Consider the following 21,602-nt stretch of genomic DNA (forward strand, 5'->3'; position numbering starts at 1 on the left):
CGTAAAAAACACACTACAACCTAAAGGTCTCTCAAATTTCTTCTCTGTGGAGCGGGCACACAGGGTACCAGCTGGACGCCCGCGCCCTGGGGCCCGACCAAGACCTGTCCTGGCACGCATATTTAATTTCAGAAACTGGGATGCCGTTCTACAGACGGCAAGAGTGGCACCACCCATACGGATCCAAAATTCGGAAATCTCATTTTTCCTGGACTATACAACGGCGGTGGCAGCGTGACGCAGGAGTTTCCTTGAGGTGAAAGACACTGAGATCCTGCGAACTGCCCTACTCCATGCTCTTCCCGCCACGCCTCAGAGTGGTGGCCGATTAAAAAAAGAAACCTGGTTCTTTGATACGCCGGAGGAAGCACACGACTGGCTCAAGGGGTGGCGTCAGGCGGAGGGTCCGGAAGGCAGAACAGAAGGCGTAGACAACAAGGGAAGACCGCTGAAGAACCCGAGCAGGAGTAGAGCGATGAGGCCGATGTGACCAAAGACTCTGGGGACTGACTCCTTCGGGCACAAGGGAAGTACCTACCTCTTTCCTCTGTTTAATGTATCTTACATTGCTGGTTGGGACTCGCCTCCCCTAATTATTGACAATAATATTGGTGATGAGGCGGGACTTTGGAACTGTTGGGATCTATCTGGTCCACCTTGGACTTTCACCCCCGTGCTCTCATAAGCAACAATGTTTTTTGATAGGGATAATGAGCACTCTGCTAAGTTGGGGTGGTGGGCAGTTTGAAGTCCGCAAGGCAGGGAGGAGGGTTGGAGGGGGGGGGTACTTTTTTTTTTTGTTGTATGTTCATGCGATGCATAGATCTGAAGTTGACTGCACAGTGTCATGGTTCACAGAAACTTGTCACTTTAATGCCACACAGGTCCACAATGGACCTGAACGTTTTCAGTCTGATGATGGGGGATGACTCGCATGCTGTTTTAAAGGGAGGATCTGATGTCGTAACCCCATCCCTATCTATACTCACCTGGAATGTTTGCGGCCTGGGGGACAAAATTAAACGAGGCCTGGTTCTACAATGCATGAATAGGGAAGGTGCGGCAGTGGGTCTCTCACAGGAAACACACCTCACTGGCTCGCCTACTAGGGCGATGGACAGGTGGGGTTTTAAGATGATGGCCCACTCCGAATTCACCTCCGGATCTAGAGGAGTTGGTATATTGGTGAAAAAGCAGTTTCCTTTACACATACAGTCCGTTAAATCTGACAATGCAATTGGATTTGCTGCTATACAAGCACAGTGGGAAGGGAAGCCTGTTAATATTGTCTCGGTCTATATACCGCCAGCCTTACAGGCGACTGCCCTTGCAGATCTTAGCGCATTTCTACTGGGGCTTCCGGAGGGTGGACTACTTATTGGGGGAGATTTCAATTTGGTGCCTGATAACCTAGTGGATAGATTCCCTCCCAGATCAAATGCATCAGGAGCATCACGGTTGGGGGGCTTCTTGGCAGCTATGGGACTTGTGGACCTTTTGGAGGAAGTATCATCCTCTGGAACGCCAGTTCACCTATCACTCTAGCGTGCATAATAGTCTCACTAGGCTTGATTATTTTCTGGGCTCGGTGGGTGTCCCCGGTACTGTTGTTGGTGTAGAAATCAGACCACGGGGCATCTCTAATCACTCCCCTCTGATGATTAGTTACGCACACCACCAGCTCAAACGGCGTCAGACCTATCCGATCCGTCCTGGCTACCTCCACAATCACAAGATCAGAAGGGAATTGAAGACTGGGACGAAACATTATTTTCAAGACAACACTGATTCCGTGACCTCTTCCATTACACTATGGGAGGCCTATAAGACCGTGATTAGAGGACAAGCAATAGCCTCCATTACGGCACATAAACGTGCAGGGTGAGCGGAACTGCTAGCTTTAGAAACGGCAGTAACTGATGCGGAGACGCAGCATACTGCTGACCTGACCCCTGCAGCGGCACACAGTTTGCAAGTAGCGCAGCGCCAACATAGAGCACACCTGACTGAGGGGGTCAAGCAACAATTGGCCCATACACGGCACAAAATTTATGAGGTTGGAGACAAGGCAGGCAAATTACTCGCGTGGCTGGACAGACTGGACAGACGGGACAGATGGATAGCACAGCTTGCGGTGGTGGGAGGGCGCCCTACTACGGATCCACATACAATAGTCCACATGCTAGCACAGCACTACATGACAGTATATTCCTCCACATCTACTGTCTCGGAGGAAGAGGCATACACCTACATCAAAGACCTTAAAATGCCCACATTATCCCCGGCAGAAGCACAAGCCTTAGACGAGGACCTCCCGACCAATGAGGTGTAGTTAGCTATTAAAGCACTACAGGCGGGTAAGGCGCTAGGGCCTAATGGTATACCAGTTGAATTATATAAACAGCTGACAGGCATGATTGCGCCACATCTGCTGAATATGTTTAAGGAAAGCCTAGAGGCTAGTGAACTTCCATTGGATCAACGCTATTGTCGCTACATTAAAACCTGGGAAGCCAGCTGACCAATGTACATCCTATCGCCCGATCTCCCTCATGAATGCCGAGGCTAAGATACTTGCTAAATTATTGGCGCTTCGTCTCTCGTCCCATCTACCCAAACTTATACATAAAGACCAGTCTGGCTTTATGCCTGGCAGGAACACGGCGCTCAATTTAAGGAGAGTACATAGTGTATTGGCACGCGCGGAATATCTCCAGGAACCGGCAGTAATACTCTCCCTGGACGCACATATGGCGTTTGACACTGTCCATTGGCCATTTTTATTTGCGGTGCTGCGCCATTTTGGGTTTGGCCCGAGGTTCTGTGCCTGGATCCGCCTATTGTGTGAGAAGCCCATGGCACATGTCACTGCTAACGGCCATATATCATCGGATTTCCCCTTGGCCAGAGGCACGCATCGGGGTTGCCCACTGTCCCCGCTGCTGTTTGCCCTAGTCTTGAAACCTTTGGCGGAATGGATAAGATGGGAGCCTACTATCAGGGGCCTCAATTGGACTGATGATTGGGAAGATAGGATATCGTCTGCATACATGGATATCCTATTATATTTCACCTCTCCCAAGCGCTCTATTAACACTCTTCTGGATGTCTGCACAGCCTATGGCCGAGCGTCTGGTTATTCGATTAACTGGTCAAAATTCACCATGTACATACTGCACGGGCCCACGCCGCGCTTACCGGACGGCTGCCCATTGCAGACTGCAGACGGTACATTTAAATATTTAGGGATATACATCACGGCTAACCCGGCCGACTTCCATTTACACAATTTGCAACCCCCCCCTTTGATCGTCTTAAGCGTGACATACGTCACTAGGAATCTCTACCACTGACTGCTGGGCAAGGCAGCGCTTTTCAAAATGATGGCTCTGCCCTTGTTTCTCTACATTCTAGAAAACACGCCGTACCCCGTGCATCCCACCTATTTTAAAACAATCACAGCGCAAGTCTCTGTGCTATTGTGGGGTCATAAGCCCACGCGTATAGCACAGGCCAAGCTAATACAAAGCTGGTACGATGGCGGCATAGCGCTCCCAGACATCGGTCTCTATTATTGGGCATCATAGTTAAAGGTTGTCAACCAGTGGCTGCATCTCCCGCAGTCTGAACCAGCTCTAACGGCAGACAGGGCACAGTTGTGATTGTCTGGTATGCTGGCTCCCTTCTATGATAAATCATTATCCCTCACAAAGTTTGGCCCACTGAAACACACACTCACCATATGGCATGCGGCACTGACCAGGTTGGGATGGCGGGGAGTAATGACACAGTTGCCGCCGTTATGGGACACTAAAACTGGGGAAGCTCAGGTACACCAGGGGCTTTGACCGCTGGGATGCTATAGGCATTTCAACAATTGGGGATCTATGGCAGAAGGGACGAGTGATACCCTTTGAGACACTGAGACAACAGTACGATTTGGTCCCATCAGAACACCTCCGGTATATGCAGATACGCCACGCCTTAACGACGACACCGACACCTGAAACGGACGCCCCGGAGGCGTCCCCTCTCGAGGACAGACTACTCACAGACTACATGCCATCAAAGGCGACATCAATGACGTATCGTTAGCTAATAAATAATTTACCTGACCCGACAGGGCCCTTACGGGAGAAATGGTCGCATGATTGTGGGGACATTGATGTTGTCAGAGTGGCAAGAGGCGATTGCGTCTCCGAAACAAGTGGGCATCTCCTCGCGTCTCCTCTTGGTGCAATTACGCATATTACATAGATCATATTACACTAGACACACACTGCATAAGATGAGACGAATAGCACACTGCCTGCGGGGTTGTGGTGAAGAAGGGACCTTCTATCACACCATATGGGACTGCCCGAGAATTGCAAACTATTGGGCACAAGTGATGCGAACCATGTCTCAGAGGGGGTTTCCATACTGCCAGACCCTAGACGTTGCCTTTTGAATAAATGGGAACCTAATGACCTCACACGTTCGGGACAGGGTTGGATGAGATGGGTATGCTGATGGCAAAGAGGAACATAGCGCAGAGATGGAGTGGGACGGAGTCGCCTACACTAGCGGCTTGGAAACATGATATGGATACAGCGATGATTTCAGAGCGAGCAGTGTTTTGCAATAGGGATTGTCCCAAAAAATGGAGTAAGATTTGGGGGGCATGGAATAAATATAGAGGGGACATTTGTGACTCACCCTCAGATGATGATAGTTCCAGCTCTGATTCCGATTGATGCATTGGAAATAACGAACGTGCTGGCAGCCTCTGCAGCGGCTGTTGGTTTCAGATATACTTGTATTTGTGACATAGCCATAATGGTTTCTGCTGAAAGAATACTGTGCTCAATTTGCTCTGTATCTTTACTGAACACTGTATCGCATTGTTTTGAAAATGCTATTAAAAATATGTAAAAAAAAAAAAACTTGCAGCAACGTTGCAACCAAGATCAACCAAAGCATAGTTGCTAAGATTTCAGTTTGTGTGACAATTTTATATTTCCTCTGCCCTTATGTATGACATTTTAGTGCCTTACGTGTGAGATTTTATCATGAGCGGATGAAGGGAGATTAATGCTGAGGCTCTTTTTACTACATACATATCCTGACCCAATCAGAGTGACTGCTGACATGATAGCCTGGCGGAAGGGCACCCACAGACCTAAAAGGACTGTTATGTGCCTCAATTGCAACCTACGCCACACACACTGCTCTCTTGTAGCAGATCCCTGTTCTGCCAAATCAACCCTGCATCTATTCCAGTAATACAGCGCCATCCCCTTTGACCCGAAACCAGCAATGCATTTGGAATGGGGACCAGTACCATTTTAAAGATGTGTAAAATCTGAGACAGTTGGCAGTCTAGGCAGAGACACGCGCATGGGCAGCAGGGATGGGGCAAATACCCCAACACTGCGGCCAACGCGTCAGCAGTGGAAGCTGGAGATGCTAGACACTTACAGTGGTTCACCTCTGCATGCTTAGTCAAAGCAAAACTTCTCTTTAGCACGACTACACTTCTGCTGTTTGAATGCTAGGTGGCATGGCTCCTCTTGAAAATGCTCAATTCATACATGAAGTGATCGGACTTGAAAAGAAGCAAAGATGATATTGCATCCTATTGTAACATAAACCACGTTTTAAGTTTGTGTGTGCTTTTAGTGGCTCAAACGCATTTTGGTGCAATTGTGAACTGTTATTTTTTAAATATATGCAACCGTTGACCAAATAAATGGACGTTTAAGAGGTTTCCAACCTCATAAGCTGCCACAGAGGTGGCGCAATTTAGATGTGAGATAGTGTTCGAGTGAGAGAGAATTTGTGAGCGAGAGTGTCTGTGTGTGTGTCTGTGTGTGTGTCTGTGTGTGTGTCTGTGTGTGTGTCTGTGTGTGTGTCTGTGTGTGTGTCTGTGTGTGTGTCTGTGTGTGTGTGTGTGTGTGTGTGTGTGTGTGTGTGTGAAAGTGTGTGTGTGTGGGTGTGTGTGTGTGTGTGTGTGTGTGTGGAAGTGTGTGTGTGTGTGTGTGTGTGTGAGAGAAAGTGTGTGTGTGTGTGTGTGTGGAAGTGTGCGTGCATGAGTTAGTGTGTGTGTGAGAGACCGCGAGCCAGAACAGCGCGTGCCAGAAGATAACAAGCGCGGCAAATGGAGAAATAAGTTGGGTGCCAGGAGAAGGGAGTGATTTAGGTCGAGGAAGAGGTTATGAGAGAGAGGGGGAGCAGGACTTGAGACCGCAAGTGATGCGCATGCTTGGGAGAGCAGTCTTCACTTTTCAAGCACTGCACTCCTGCTTGTGGCGTGCCGCTGCTCGCTTTCGCAAGGTGGATGCCGCCTCAAGCACAAGTGCAGTGCTTGAAAAGTGAAGACTGGTGCCTAAATGCCCTCCTAGAGCAGCGCATGCTCGCTGCCTAGGCGGGACTAAAAAAATCACAGGTAGTTGAAGCATTTATGCAACCTAAAGCTGCAGCACTGCACTTGGTTGTATTTTTGATAATATGACTAGGTGTGGCACTGCAGTCATGGTTTCTTTCTGTCTTCTTGCAGTGGTGGCGGAAATAGGTGTAAAACCCCTCGTAAAACACAAAAGCTATACTTTTCGAAAAGTAGAAAAAATTCTAAATTTAGTAAAGGGCAATTTTGTGGGTACTTCAGGATGTGGCATAATCCACTCAAACTGTAGAGTTCACTTAAAAAAGCTTGGATGTAAAAACTTCCGAACTGACAGAGCAGTGCCTTTAGTAGGACACAAAGCAAGCACTGCCTATTTGGGACAGAAAGGCAGTGCATTCCTCCTTGAAGGGTACACGGTTACCACATCTTCACATTGTTTAACCTTATTAATTTCAATGGCATTTTCGCCTTTGCCACTAAAGGGTAATACTTTTCTCAAATTCTAGAAAAGTCATTTTTGAAACACAACAACGTTAGCCATATTGAAATGTTTAGCATTTGAACAGTAATGACCAAAGCAGTCCTGGTGGTGTTTTGGAGTCTAGTACAATGTAATGCAGAAAATAATTTCAAATCTGCTACAAGTCCGCCTTTGTTTTTATAAAATGAATACAAATACTATGTGCACATAATTAACCTAAATTTATATTTTAGATGTATAAAGCTGGTTTAGATAATGTTGTTCGTGTTTTTATTGAGCTTATGATTGCCAAAGTGGTGTTGTGGAGTTATGATAGAAAGAAGATCACAATAAAGAAATTAAGTCTCCAAAATAAAGCCGAGGTTTCAATGGTTTGCAGAATGGAAGCAGGAGCGTTTGAGAACAAATATGAGTTCCAGCATCAAGCTACCGCGGTGATACTGAGGAACAATGTGGAATCTAGATCTAGAAGACCTCAGGCTCCATGTTGGATTGAACAAAATGAATGTCCTCCAAAGATAAGGAAGCCTAGATTGTGCCTGGCCTGAAGACAAGGCAAAGTGTCTAATAGGAAGCCAGTGAAGCGTATCAAGGGCCGATTAGGCCACGGATCGTTTTGTGCTGAGGACATAATATGGAGCTTCAAGAAAAAGAAAATTACTATAGTCCAGTTTACTAAGTATGGTGGACTGGGCTATCGGTGGACGAGAAGTTTTGCGGAGATAGGGAAGAAGAACCAACCACCTCTAAAGTATATTACATTCTTCAGTCTAAAATGTTTTGAGATTAGAGCAACACCACCAGATATGTAAAGCGCTGCCTCTCTGACCATGTTCACTCCCAGCATCTAGATCAGGTCTGAGAAACATAGGATTAACTCTGTCAGGAGAATAGTACTAGTTTTACATCTCTTGATATAATGTACGTCCTGTTTCCCACACAAAATGTGCTCTTATGAATGTCTCTCGTAAATCCCATTCTTCATAATCAATCTCTCAATTGAGGCTTCTTACTCATTTACAATGATATGAACTCTGCCCGGAGGGTCGGGGGTCAGTTATACAACTTGGTTATGACCCGCTTAGTTACACATATGTCTGGAGAAAACTTTTTTCTAGGACAGCTTTCTTATTGCTGCCTCTTAAATTAATGGATGAATTACTTATTGTTCTGTTTGAATATGGTGAAAGCACTCAGCCTTGTCCAAGCCAAAGTCTAATTTGAATTGTGCATAGGATTTTTGCTAAGCTTGCAGTTTGTTTACTTCTATAATAAAATCTACCCCAATATGCAAATTAGTCTGACCCTGTGCCTCATGGGAACATTCGCGTCCGAACTGCCAAGCCATGTCTTCCCTGGACCGAATCAGTCAGCTGGGGCTGAGTGCTTGCACTGTTCAACACTCCGTTCATCATCCCCTTTGGTTTTGCTTTGTTCGCCCTAAGTTCGCTGGTATGCCCAGACGTGGGTTCCTTGCTCACTTTGCCACTGGATTCAAGCTAGCCTGATGACGGCTGATTAGCCTGAAACTGGTCCCAGGATGCTTGCTTCTGATCCAGGGAAGACATGGCTTGGCAGCTCGGGCTGGACTGTTCCCAAGAGGCACAGGGTCAGACTGATTTGCATATGGCCATGTCTGAACTGGGGTGGCGGAGTGAGCTAAAGAATGATGATGGATAAAACCCAGATTAGTTGACTGGGGGTGAGTGCTTGCACTGTTCAACACTCCGTCCATCATCCCCTTTGGTTTTGCTTTATTTAGATTATCATCATCATGTTGCAGAGATTAGGGCTTGATAATGAGGGGTGCTCCCTACCGATTTAGGATCCAGGCTCAGGCTGAAACACTGAGGTGAAGAACTGAAGCTCAGAGGTATTTAACTGTGAAGTGAAAGCACTTGTCAACTCCATATTGGAGCGTGAGCACAATGTTTCTGAATGCTGTTAAATGGGAGAAAATGCAAATAGTTACCGTAATGATTACGTTAACTCTTCATTTTGATTTTGTCGTATTTCAAAGTGTCCCATCTACAAACACCAGGCCTCTTGATCCCAGTGGCCAGTAAACCCTGTGCCATATGTATAACTGAAAAAACCCAGCCATTTTTAGGTCTCGCCTACGTAGTGCGCTGCATAGGAAAAAGACCCATAGCCATCGATTCAGTTTGGCTGCCAAAAAAGTGCACGCATTGCCTTGCCTTTAATGGCAATGCGTGCACATTTGGCGATTCCCTTGCTGGAGCAAGGTTTGACATATGGTTCCTGCTCGCTACCGCAAGGGAACCCGGCGCAGGCCCCCCTCCTCTCTTCCCCCTCCCCCTGCTGCCTCGTCCTCTCATCGCCAGTGCGAGGCGAACGCTTGTCTTTTTGGATCCATTTCACAGGGACGCAACTAAATGAAAGCAGGAAAGAGGTTGTGAACCGTTCAAGTCTGGTTCAGTATTCAGGACGAAAGGTCCGCTATACAGGTACATCTGAGGAGATTATTCAGTAACATAAAAGTTTATATATTTTGGTTTCTATAATACCATGCAAACATTGATCATTTACATATTTTGCATAAGCAAATACGTCCCACCACATTAAAGCATAGTTCTCCGCTTATCTGTTTTGCTGCTACCCGCGACAGCTCATGCAATCACTACAAAAAAAGAAATGTACAGAAAGAAGCTCTGGATCAATCCTCTTCTGGCAATGGCTTGTCTAGTTAAGTCCCCTTCAGCCATTGCTCGTTTGTTTTTCCAAAGCTAACCAAAGCTTTTCCAAAGCTATCCGGTTAATAAAGTAGTTTATTTCACTCATCCCAAAGCCTTTCACCTGCCGCGAAATCTAAAATTAACAAAATGACAAAAAAGACAATTTAGACAAGGAGGTTCCACTTTCCTCAACATTACTAGAGGGTCCGAGACCCACTAGTATTGCTTTTTGCTGGTCTAAAATGACTAGAGCACACAGATGCTCTCCGCTCGTGCCATGCATCGGAACAAGTTTCTTCAAGATAGTCTATGAAGTACTGAATGAAAGGTCTGCCTAAGTACCAGTGACTCGAAATATCTATAAAGAAAAGGATATATTTACTGTGGAACACAGGAGGTGCACATACGGCTGCACTAATGATCACCATTATAACCTAGTATGGATATGTTTATTCAACCCATAAAAAAGAGCAAAGGTGCATATGGACATTCATGTATTCAAGAAGCACCCAAATATTTTCCATTTCAAAAAGCACAAATATTATCACCACATTCCAAGAACTCTGTCATAATTCTCTGGATCCCTGAGGCAGGCAGAGGACCGCACCAATGGGTTCTTTTGCAATGGTCTCTTTTTCAAAACCTGTTACAGCAAGGACTCACGAAGGTCATCTGCTAATGGTTTGAGGTACTGCACCTTTGTGAACAAATCACCAAGGTCATATACACAACTCAAGAGGACATACAGCAAGAGCTTGATTTAGCTGCATTCATTAGCACACTAAAAGCAGATTTATTGAGTTGGTCAGTGCTTGTCAAACACAAGCATTGTTTGCAGGAGTCAGCACAGTAAAGGCAAGCCAATTGGTTTTGCCTTTTATTTTTTAACACATTGCTACAGCATTGTTATGACCTCCACCTCTCTCGGGGAAATTTTTTTGGGGGAACACTGAAAGCAACTACAGAGGACACATCTCTGCTAGATTCCAGTACCACCCCAACAAGCAACTGATCATTGAATGCATAGATATGACAGAAGTCAGCACACTAATGTGCTATAAAATCGACCCAACTACCACTTATAAATCACGTGGCCATAAGAACTAAGAGCACAATCAATGGACTAAGCTGAGGTGAAATATTATGGGGACTCCAATATCTTACTTGCGCCTCCAAGTAAATCAAGATTTCAAACAATGTTTCTACAGATACCTTAGCTTCCTTTAAAGATTTCAAGCAACCAATGCCATAGCGCAGTCCCTTATAGTATATATTAAAGGATTAATTATTGGAGCCTTTTTCTTAACATTAAAGAAATTAGAGAATTACCAATGCAGTTGCTACACAACTCCTTAATTTCCTCCTTTGGAATTGTACCTCACAAACCCTAATTTACCTCCATTGGGTGCCTGTATGAAGTTAACACTTTTTTCTTTAAAGTAATGTGCTTGGCAATCTGAGCAATTTTCATGGACTTGGAGTACTCTTCCTTCAAAATAAACTCTGCACCAAACAATTCTATTACGTTGCAGATTAACCTAGCAAATATGAATCCTTTCAAAATTTTGCAGGCCGGCAGAAGCTCCTTCTCTGTAAATGTAGGATACTTGTAAAGCGCACAGCTGTCCATCACCTGGGCGTCCCGGCGCTGTATAACTCTGTGGAACCCTTCCTGGCTCTCCCTGTGAGATGCCCCTCCTGGGCACCCTCAAGATGAAGCTGGACATCCCAGTGTTGTAGGGGCCCTTGTGGAGATTAAGCAAGCTATTGCCCAGAGTTGCAGCGTGGGACCCCATGATTAGACTAGGTGCCGAGGCGAGAATTATCGAGTTCCCAGACAAATGAGCCCAAGACCCTGCCACGTCAGGAATTGAACCCTGGTCCCGGGCCAGACCTCTGCATCAGGGTCTGCTGCTCTAACCATTGAGCCACAATTCTCTCTGCCCTCTCTTCTCTGCCCAGATGTCCAAGCTCAGAACTCTTATTTCAGCAAGAATGTGAACTGTCAACCTCCTGGAAATCTGGATGTCACTAAATCGCTGCACTACCTTTGGACACCCCTAAACATGGACGACAGATTAATATTGTTTTGCTTAAAATATGATATATGCAACTATGCATCAATTTTCACACACTGCAACAGCTCATGCTTATGTGTGCAAATGTATACTGCATTATGTTTGAATTGTGTGTCCTCCCTATGACAAACTACATCCAACATTTTCAACCACACACTCCAAAATGGCGCTAAGAAACCACGCTAAAATCAGAGCGGATACTGGCTTTGCCAGGTGTGTATGAAGGGCCATTTAAAATTCAAGAAGGAAATGTAATTAATTACAATCTAAACTAATGCTGTAAATACAACAGCCAATGAAAATATGTAGTATTTAGTGGACCAAACACCAGTTTCATTGGTGATAAAAATCCACAAGGAGAAAACGTTTAAGAAACTGGTCACCAACAATTACCTCAGTTTTCAGTTGGTAATAAGTTAACTTAAAAAAAACTGAGGAAAGAAGCATCTGTACAGTTGGCGCTACCCAACGTGAAATGACAAACATCCCAATCTGAAAATGTAAGTGCAGGTTGACTGTCTTCATAGGTTTCCTGAAGAGCTCTGAATGTTTTATGCTCAAGTTGCCCCTATTCATTTTTAGGTCTCGCCTACGCAGCTGCATAGGAAAAAGACCTATAGCCATCGATTCAGTTTGGCTGCCAAAAACATGTACGCATTGCATTGCCTTCAATGGCAACGCGTGCATGTTTGGCGATTACCTTGCGGGAGCGACCGTTGACATATGGTCCCTGCTTGCTCCCACAAGGGAAACAGGCGCAGGCCCCCTCCTCTCTTCCCCTCCCTCCTCTTCAGCACGAGGCGCACGCTTGTCTTTTTGAATCCATTTCACATGGAAGCAACTAAATGAAAGAAGGAAAAAGGTTGTGAACCGTTTCTTCAAGTCAGATTCAGGATGAAAGGTCAGCTATACAGGTACATCTGAGGAGATTGTTCAGTAATATCAAAGTTGATATATTTTGCTTTCTAGAATACCATGCAAACATTCTCATTTAGCTGGACTTGATTAAGGAGTAAAAAAAAAAAAAAGTGAACGCGCACTAAGCAGAATTGGACAGTTTGAAGCATGTTACCTAAAAGAGTTCATGTCGTATTATGGTGGAAAATTTGGTCAATACTACCAGATACTGCCATTTCGAATGCATGTTCCAGGCATAATTGGTGATAGCTGATTTCAGGGATGCGAAGGCTGCCAGATCTTGCCTTGTAAGCTACCATGGCACAGCTGCCAGTTTTGATTAGCTACAGTTGCCTGCGAACAGACTTCTTTTACAACTAAACTTCAGACAGTAGTATAGGGGGATTTCACATTTTCTTGTATTTATTTATTTATTTATTTATTTATTTATTTATTTATTTATTTAGGCGATCACAATCCAATCGTGTAAGTTAATGTGTTTAGCCAGGGTTAAATAGACAGCATATTGCAGAATTTTGCTTTCACTCCTGAATCGTGTAACTTGACATGTTTATAGGGATAAGTAGGCAGATTAGGTTACAGATTTAGCTTTCACTTCAGTCTGTAAATTCAATTTAGATATTTTTCTCAAGTACTAAGGAGTTTTGTGCACCAACACTGGCTTACCAATTGTTTCAGGATAACCCACTCATGATTATAGTGCCTTCGAATTTAATCTGGTCGTTATTTCAGAATTTCAGGCGGGGACACAGGGTTGGGCACTAGTCAGATACTGTTACGAGGTCCCAGCCTGTGACTGAAAGCACAGTGAATGTGAAAGTCATTATTTTAAAACTTTATTACACAGCATATGACAGGCTGCCGAAAAATGTGCACACATTTACTCTTTTATGTTAACAAGATTAAAGACACTACATTTTTGGGGTTTTTCCAACCGTATCAATATGCTTTTATAGCTTTTTATTGCTCAAAATATGTAATTTCCGATTTTATCCCTTTGATAGGATGTCATTGCTTTGTTTTACCTGCGAAAGTGTCAAGCATTTGGCAGTTTAATATCCCTCACAAGTACACAGACACCATTAAAATGTTTCTTATAAGTATACTGAACACTTGACAGTTATGTTTAACCGAAGTTTCCAAACAGTTTATAGACACATATATTGTCTTCCACTGGTTTGAAGGGGCTCCGTACTTAGGTGACCACAACGTATCCTAAATCAAAGCATACTTTCTTTGAATATGTGCAAAGCAAGTATAATATAATGTCCAACTGTTTCTAAAACCTCGTTTTACAACTTTGTGATAGTGCAATTTGTATTTATCTGCACTACCACGTGTATACAGCAGAACACCTCCAGGTTTTGTGCTGGTGCTTCCCGCATTATTTTGTACCTTATTGCATTAGCAACTGATTATGCCAAAGACTGAGTGATGGTATAATCTCCTACTTGCACTTGCTATGCTATAAAATGTGCTTTTTAGGCTAGTGCAGGGTCAGGAATGAACAGATCAATGAGATCTTCTTCTGAGCAGCTGCAGTGCCTGCCTGCCCTCTGGTACTGAGAACTGCAGTCATGCCGTCTGTCTCCAGTTAGTGCCCATCCATTTCTGGTGCTTTGCAACAGTTTTAAGCTCTTCTTAGAGTTTCTCATGGCTCAAATGGATTCAATGCTTGTTTTGGCTCGCAAGAAAGTGTCACTCATAATTGTTGAAATGTCACTCCTAATTACTCTGAAATTATGAAAATGTCACACATAGTAATCTGAAACCTTGGCAGCTATGGTCACGGTTTTCAGTAAGTGAGGAACAAGACAGAAAGAGAGGGAATAATAGGAAGATGGGGGTTCGGGGGGGCAGCAGCCAGCACAGAAAAGAAGAGGACATTGTCCGTGTCTTCACTGGGCAGTAAGGAAGAGACAGTGCCCGTTTCCTTCTCTGCCCATCCCGAACGTCCACGAAAGCAAGCCAAGCCTTATCTGAAGGCCTTTGCTATTTCTGTCTTCCTGGGGGACAGTTTTGAAAAGGAAAAGTAGGGGAATGGAATCTTTTTAGATCTCGTCTTCGTGTCATTCTCCGCTAACTTCCCGTCAATATTTTCGCCATCTTTCTTTGCCAGCTCTCTTCTGCCTATACCTTTCATGGTCTGTCCCTACCTGCGCCTTAGTCCTTACTTACTCCATCCCTCCATGGTCTATACTCCAGGTCTCTATGCTTCTTCTCATCTTCACACTCTCCCTTCCTTATTCCCCACCGTCACCATCCTGTTCGAAGTCAACCTCCACTGCTTTTTCCGTTTTCTGTCTCCTGCCTGGATCTCTTTCCCTCTATCTTTCTGTATGTTTTGTCCTCCACCACAGGTGGAACGCAAGACATCTACATATTTTCCTGGCTCTACCACTACGTGTTTCTCCCAGGTCCCTACAAACAATTGACCTCCAAATCCCCCACGTTTGTCAACAGCACTTAAAGTATAGCTGTCAAGTCCTGTGTCGCAGCTTCCGTCGAACGTGGCTTTTTTAGCTTCCACCACCCAGCATTCTGGGACATGGAGTTTCCATTCTTCTACTCCGGTATGGTCTTAAAACCCCATGATACAAAGTGCTGTTGAATGAAAACCAGCATTGGCTGAAGGCGTCCACATGACCTGAGACCGCTCCGTTTCCCCAGGTCTGGTTTTGCTTAGCATGGGTTCAGTAGCTTAACGTTTAAGCGGACCGGTTGCAGAAGAAAAAAGGTAAGTTACTTTTAGCAATAGAAAGGACAGTTGTGCTGGTGGATATCATTGAGGGGATGGGAAGGGGCCCTTGTCCCCAGAGAAGTCGTTCGGAGAAACTGATATTACAGCGTTAAATTAAACTCCGATGTACTTAAGAGTGAGGGGAGGTTGGTTGCTTGTTTTCTGTCACACGAATGTGTCCTTTACCACCCGGCAAACAACATGCCCAGGAGAATATGTACTCAGCAGTTGATTTACACCGGTTCTATGAAAGAATGAGTGTCCTTGTTATGCATGCTTTACAGTCACTAAAGTTTCAGTTATTGTGGACCGAGGAGAGATTTTAAAAAATGACATTCTCTGCTCGGTTTTATTTTTACACATCAAGATAGAATCCCAAAAATGTCAAACTATTGTATCGCCCAAGCTATTACTGCCACCTAACCCAAATGACCTTCAATCTTTTTCCTCAACTGGACCTGCAGCCCTTTTCTAAGCCTGCACACTTACTGGACAAACAAAGCAGTTTTTTCCTCTTCGCCAATAATAACCAGCCCTCCAGCAACCTATATCTGTCCACTGGACCAAGGCTGCTGTGTCATAAAAATAAAAAATAAACTACTTCTGGTGCTGTAGGTTGCCACCAGCCACGAGTAAGAAATATAAAATTGCATAGCATCTCAGTTATCCTGCCTTAGTAACCCAAACCCTCCCCCTCAAACAAATGACAGGAGTGTGGGTGACCATCTCTAGAAACGACTAGGAAATCACACTTTTCATTTCAGCTAGCACTCCCTTTACTCACCACCCAAGCATTTGGACTAGTAGTGATGTGAACCACTGCTCCAATCTATTCCTCAAAGTTCCCAAGGAAAGGACTGCTGTCCCCCTCCACACAAGAGACCCTTAAGGCATAAAGCGAAGGAGCCTGAGACCAGCTTTGCTTTGGTACATCTCACAAAATCAATTTAACAGTATCACTTTACATACGAATATAAAGTCCCTGAAGATCAGGCTGATGAATCATTGTATCATCTAATTGCACCTCTAAAGACACTACTCCTCCCACTCTGCTACCAGCTACTTCACTGATGATCTACCATTCATTTACCACAGCCAGATCAAACACGTGACCAGTATTACTTACGGTCTATTGGTCACTTTCTCTTAGATCTACACGACCTCCATTAAACTTACTCATTAACTGGGCCAGAGATGCCTACTGATCCACCAGTTTTTTCTTCAACTGAACTTGACAATCTTTTGGCAATCCTGCTTGTTTATTGGACATTGCTACCTATGAAAGTACCAGTCGTTTCCTAACCTCTGCCTACCATTCCTGCGGCAAGCCTGACACCGCAGTATGCCATTGTTGCCATATCTTAATACCCTTTTTGGCTCCCCTTATGAACAAGCATTGGCATAGCCAATAGGTCTCGCCTTTGGGAACTTATAAGTGTTTAGTTATCCAGCACAATAACCTTGGTGCAACAACATCAACTGTTGCATGACTAAACACTTCTAAGGTCCCAAAGGTGAGACCTATTGGCTATGCTAATACTTGCTTTAAATGGAAGAAATGAAAAGTGCAGAAAATGGTTCCTTGTTTTGAAAACGTTTTCAGAACATTTTTCTGCGCATTAAATTTGTCCCATTAAAAAAAAAAGCAAAATGGTTGTATGTTTGTGTTGTACATGTAACCGGGCCACAGTTGGCAAAACGTATGTCCTGTGCTGCAAGTACCTACAACACAGGCTCCCAGTCACACACAAATCCCATTTGTGCGCTCACATGTTCATACACTCCCAAAGACCATGCTCTCACTGACTCACACTGTGCCTCTAATCAAATTATTGTGTTCAAATCATAGTATTTGGCTATATGGACATTAGGCTTCAATTCAATGAAGCTGGGTGTGGGAATGTCTGGAAAAATGTGCAAGTTGTTGAGCCTTCAGTAGCCCACAAAGGTTTTCACTGAACAATGTTGCTCTCACTACAGAAAAGGTTGGAGACCCCTGATGTAGATGTTTCACTGCAATCGCCTGACTGTAAACAGTAGTATGTCCAGGCTTTTCCCAAAGGCACTAAATACCAATTTTAAGTTTGCACTTAGGAAATATTATCCACTGACCCTTCTTTGCTGTAACATGAATTGTTTGTGGAAGGTATCTGAAGGGAAATATTTAGTGTTACCCCTGTAGAGAGTATTGTGCTTGTGCGATGTCCGTAAAACATGGGAATGACTGGATATGAGCTCATTTGAAAGTCTTTGTATTGATTTATGATGCATAGCTCCTTTGTGATGAATAAAGAATCTTTCTAGCAATTCAGATTTTGTTTTCGTAACTGCTCACTCACTACATTCCACCCTCTTTTGATTGAATCTCAGTCCATTGTCTACTATTAAGCATATCTGGGTGCACCAGAGTACACCTTAAAGAGACTACAGCTGGTACAAAACTGTGCCGCGCGTACTTTGCTGCAGATTCCTCGCAGATTGTCAGTAAAGGCGGCTCTGACCAATCTTCACTGGCTCCCAGTACGTAAGAGAGTCTTTTTTAAAGCAATGTGTATTGCCCATCAAGCTTTCTGGGATTCGGGTCCTCCAATCACCCGTGATCTTGTAAGCCAGTATCACCCAGGTAGAAATTTGCGCTCTAGTCAGGCCTTCATGGCAGCAGTCCCCAGAGTCAAAAGGTCTAGAACTGGCGGAAGGACGTACGCCTTTAACGCTGCCAAGTTCTGGAATTCCCTCCCGTTTCACCTGAGATCCAATCCTGATCTCGTTTCCTTCCGTAAACAATTAAAAACACACCTATTCAATTCTGTCTAAACTTAACTTAGCTTTCCTTCCCTCTTCTTCTGGTTCCCAACCTCTTATCCTTCACTGGTTCCTTTTAGCGCTTGGACGCCTCAGGGCAGCAATCGCGCTGTTATAAATTCACTTTCATTCATTCATTCATGTTTAGTATGTACTTTGTTCACGGACTTCACCTAGTTACCCAGTGTTTGCATTCCTATTGTTTATAGAGTTATTCACCCTTTTTAATGTCCATCTTTTTAATGTAACGGTAACCTTGACTTTACTATTTAGATTGAAAGCAACAAATATGCATTTATGGTATAGAAAATTATGATATTCTTCACAAGACTGAAAAAGTTTACCTTGTTCGACCCAGAAACACTTTAACCTTAATTTTAGCATTCTTTGACAAACCTTTTGATCTGCTGCGCATGATGTTTGGTTTTGTGTTTTTAAGATCAGATTTTTCACAGTATTTCAGGTGAATGTGTTGTCTGTCCTTTAAAGACTGGTCTTAATCTACATTGACTGGAGCTTTGTGTTTTTTTCGTCAGGTACGATGAAAGATCATCCACAGCCGCAGCCTGGAATGTTTTCTCGAGTAGCTGGTGGACTCTTTAGCGTTACCAAAGGGGCAGTGGGCGCTACCATTGGCGGTGTAGCCTGGATTGGAGGAAAAAGCTTTGAGGTGACCAAGACTGCTGTGACAGCAGTGCCTTCGATGGGCGTGAGCCTTGTTAAAGGAAGTGTTTCTGCAGTTGCTGGTGGCATGTCGGCTGTTGGATCTGCTGTTTCAAGTAAAGTCCCTTTGACAGGAAAAAAGAAAGACAAGTCTGACTGAAAGCTTGTCGGACATATTTGACCTGTTAACAGTCGTACTTGTGGCTTGTAATCTACAAAGATTTGGACTAGAACAAAGCCACACGTTTGAAGACCTGTATCTCTGAAGCCTTGTTCAAGCTGTTGAGTAATTTGCATTCATCATACAAGCACAGGAGAGGCTAATGAGTTAATTGTATGAAGGTACAGTTAATGTAAGTTCAGACTTGAAGTGCAGGTGAAATGTTTTGTTGCAACTCATTTGGTGAAGAATCAGGAGTTGAACTACAGTGCACGGTAAATGTTCATCTGCAGTCCTTCAAGATATTACTCTGACCTTCCGAGTCTTTACCCTTGTTCTTCTTTGCAGTAGTACCATGTATATGATGATGTCCAAACTACAATTCTCCATGAAATCTGTCACCATTTGCAAAGGGAAAATCTATGCAATTGTATCATGTGGGTCGTCGTTCCAAGTGTTTCCCTGGCTGTATGATGTGTTAAATTTTATTTTGTCTACAGACTGAAAAATGCTGTTGGACTATTTCGCCGAAGTAATAATTTCGCTCAGTTTCACTACATCGTTCTTCTGTTATGGCCATCAGTTATAGTTGCAGTCTTTTTAATCATGGATGCCTTAAATGTGTTACTTTTTTGAGTGATGCTAGGAGCTTTGCTGTACCTATGTCCAAAATTTCAATGTAGTCCTTTAAATAAATGTAAGACTTATTTTTGCTGTATACCGAAGTACGAGAGTGTTGTTAATTTTTCTGACTCATAGAGCAGCAATCTAGTAAAATGCTGGACAGGTGAGTCTGCTTTCCCCTGCAAATGTGACAGTTCTCATTATTACTTGTAATTACTTGTAATACTTCATCGGGAATTAGGCCTGTACTTACTGGAGTATTTTTCCACTGCACGGATTTCTTATGACTGGCAATAACCGTACTTCCGGAGTGGATTTTAATAAGATTATGCTTCTATGGGAGTTGTTCCTTAAATATACCAAGTAGAATACCACAGATGTCATTAGTTCTTTTCTTGTATATCAAACATTACCATAGCGTTGCTTGCATCACTTTCTATTATTTGTACCATTTCCAATTTAAGCAGCACATCTTATTTTTTAGTAAGTTGTTCTTGATTTCTTTTGGATGATCGTAAACTAGTACATTATTGAGACCTTTACAGTTCACAACAGAAATGTGTTGTGTGAGCCGAGACATAAGTTGACTCAGCAGACATAATTATAGTTTTTAAGTCCGCTTGAAAGTTCAGCCCATTGATGTGTATCAGAAAGTGTGCATGAAGAACAAGCTGACAGTTATTAGTGAAGAGGCGATTGAGGGCAGCAGACTACTTTTACTACTTTTGCAGAATTGCAACATCAGACTTTTCTTGTGGGCATGTAGTCTGTAAGTAGTTGCTCTAGTATGGTAACCCCTTTTATCCTTAAGCGTATGTTGCTGAAGTGTGTGCAGACATCGTACTGTTCACGTTGAATTTGAGTACGCACTTGGGGACGCATATGCAGTTGTTTTGGTCTCTAATAAAAGGCTTATAACGTAGCATTGGCAACATAAGCTTTTCCACTTGTATACACATTCATGTCCTTAAATTAAGTGCTTGTGTTTGACTGTTGTGATGGAACACCTAGTTATGAGTTTATATTTTGGGCTCATTTCGATGTATTTTAGATTTTTTTTCCCACTTTTTGTGCACACATACAATGTTCTTTTTTCAGTATTTAAATCTTTTTTTCTTGATAGAAAACATGTGTATTATATTTGATACTGCTATGTGAGCTCAAAAGATTACTGTATATATATATTTAGTAGTGTCCGATTTGACAGGCATACCAAAGCATTACCAATATTAGTCTGTAGTTTTCAATAAATTCTCTCCTGCCTCCCCAAATCGTCGATATTGTGTTTTCAGTTCTGCGCCTCTGTGTTTGCTTCAACCTTTGAGCACACACAATGAATTTTATAGGGGCAATCTTGGAAAATTAATATTTCCAATATATGTATTCCATTTTGACTTGCATGAGATTCTGATTGAGCATGCTGTAGCCCTGAATAAATGGTGCGAGTGCCTAACCTAACAGAGCAATGCAATCCACTCCCTCCTGAATAGGTTCACTAAATCATTAAGCAGTAAAAACCTTGGTCGTCTTCATGGCGCCCTTGTTAAGTATGTGAAGTGCCTTGTCGTTGGGTGAAACATTGACAAACTGTGTCCAAAATGTCACACAAACACTAGCCCCTAAGTATGTCGAGTGAAACTCAACACAAGTTGGTTTGAAATGACTATTTTGCTAAAAAAAAAAAGGCATAGCTAGGTCCTCTGGAACCTTCAGAGCCGGAGCCAGAAAAGAACCGAATTAACTGACACTAGTGCATTATGGAAAACTGGTGGTGCTGCCTCCATGAAAGGGTAGGATCTTTTTGCTTTTGAAAGGTGCGAGCTAGCTAATTAATTTTGGAAATAAAACTTGCCCGTTTTAGCCTACAAATATGACTCAGAATTAGTCTTTTCAAAGAGAAGGTGTGTTTTATATAATATGTAACACAATGTGTGAGTGTGCAAGTGATATATATACTGAAAAATTCATTCACACGTTGATGAAACAATTAAGTGCCTAGGACTTCAATAAGGATTCCAAGGAAGGTGAACTAGAATTACAGGGAAGTAGACGATC

The 21,602-nt window shown here is 43.5% G+C and overlaps 1 protein-coding gene across 1 annotated transcript in view; it reads left to right on the forward strand.

The window, feature by feature from the left end:
- Positions 1-20,818, forward strand: part of TMEM263 (transmembrane protein 263) — a 90,620-nt gene extending 69,802 nt beyond the window's left edge. Inside the window, exon 3 of the mRNA XM_086921823.1 lies at positions 18,637-20,818. Coding sequence (XP_086777949.1) covers positions 18,637-18,923 — 287 coding nt within the window. The 3' untranslated portion in view covers positions 18,924-20,818. The remainder of the gene's footprint in view (positions 1-18,636) is intronic.
- The last annotated feature ends 784 nt before the right edge of the window (positions 20,819-21,602 follow it).

This window comes from Lissotriton vulgaris, chromosome 1_1 (genome assembly GCF_964263255.1).
Source record: "Lissotriton vulgaris chromosome 1_1, aLisVul1.2, whole genome shotgun sequence".
In the NCBI taxonomy this organism is placed as follows: Eukaryota; Metazoa; Chordata; class Amphibia; order Caudata; family Salamandridae; genus Lissotriton; species Lissotriton vulgaris.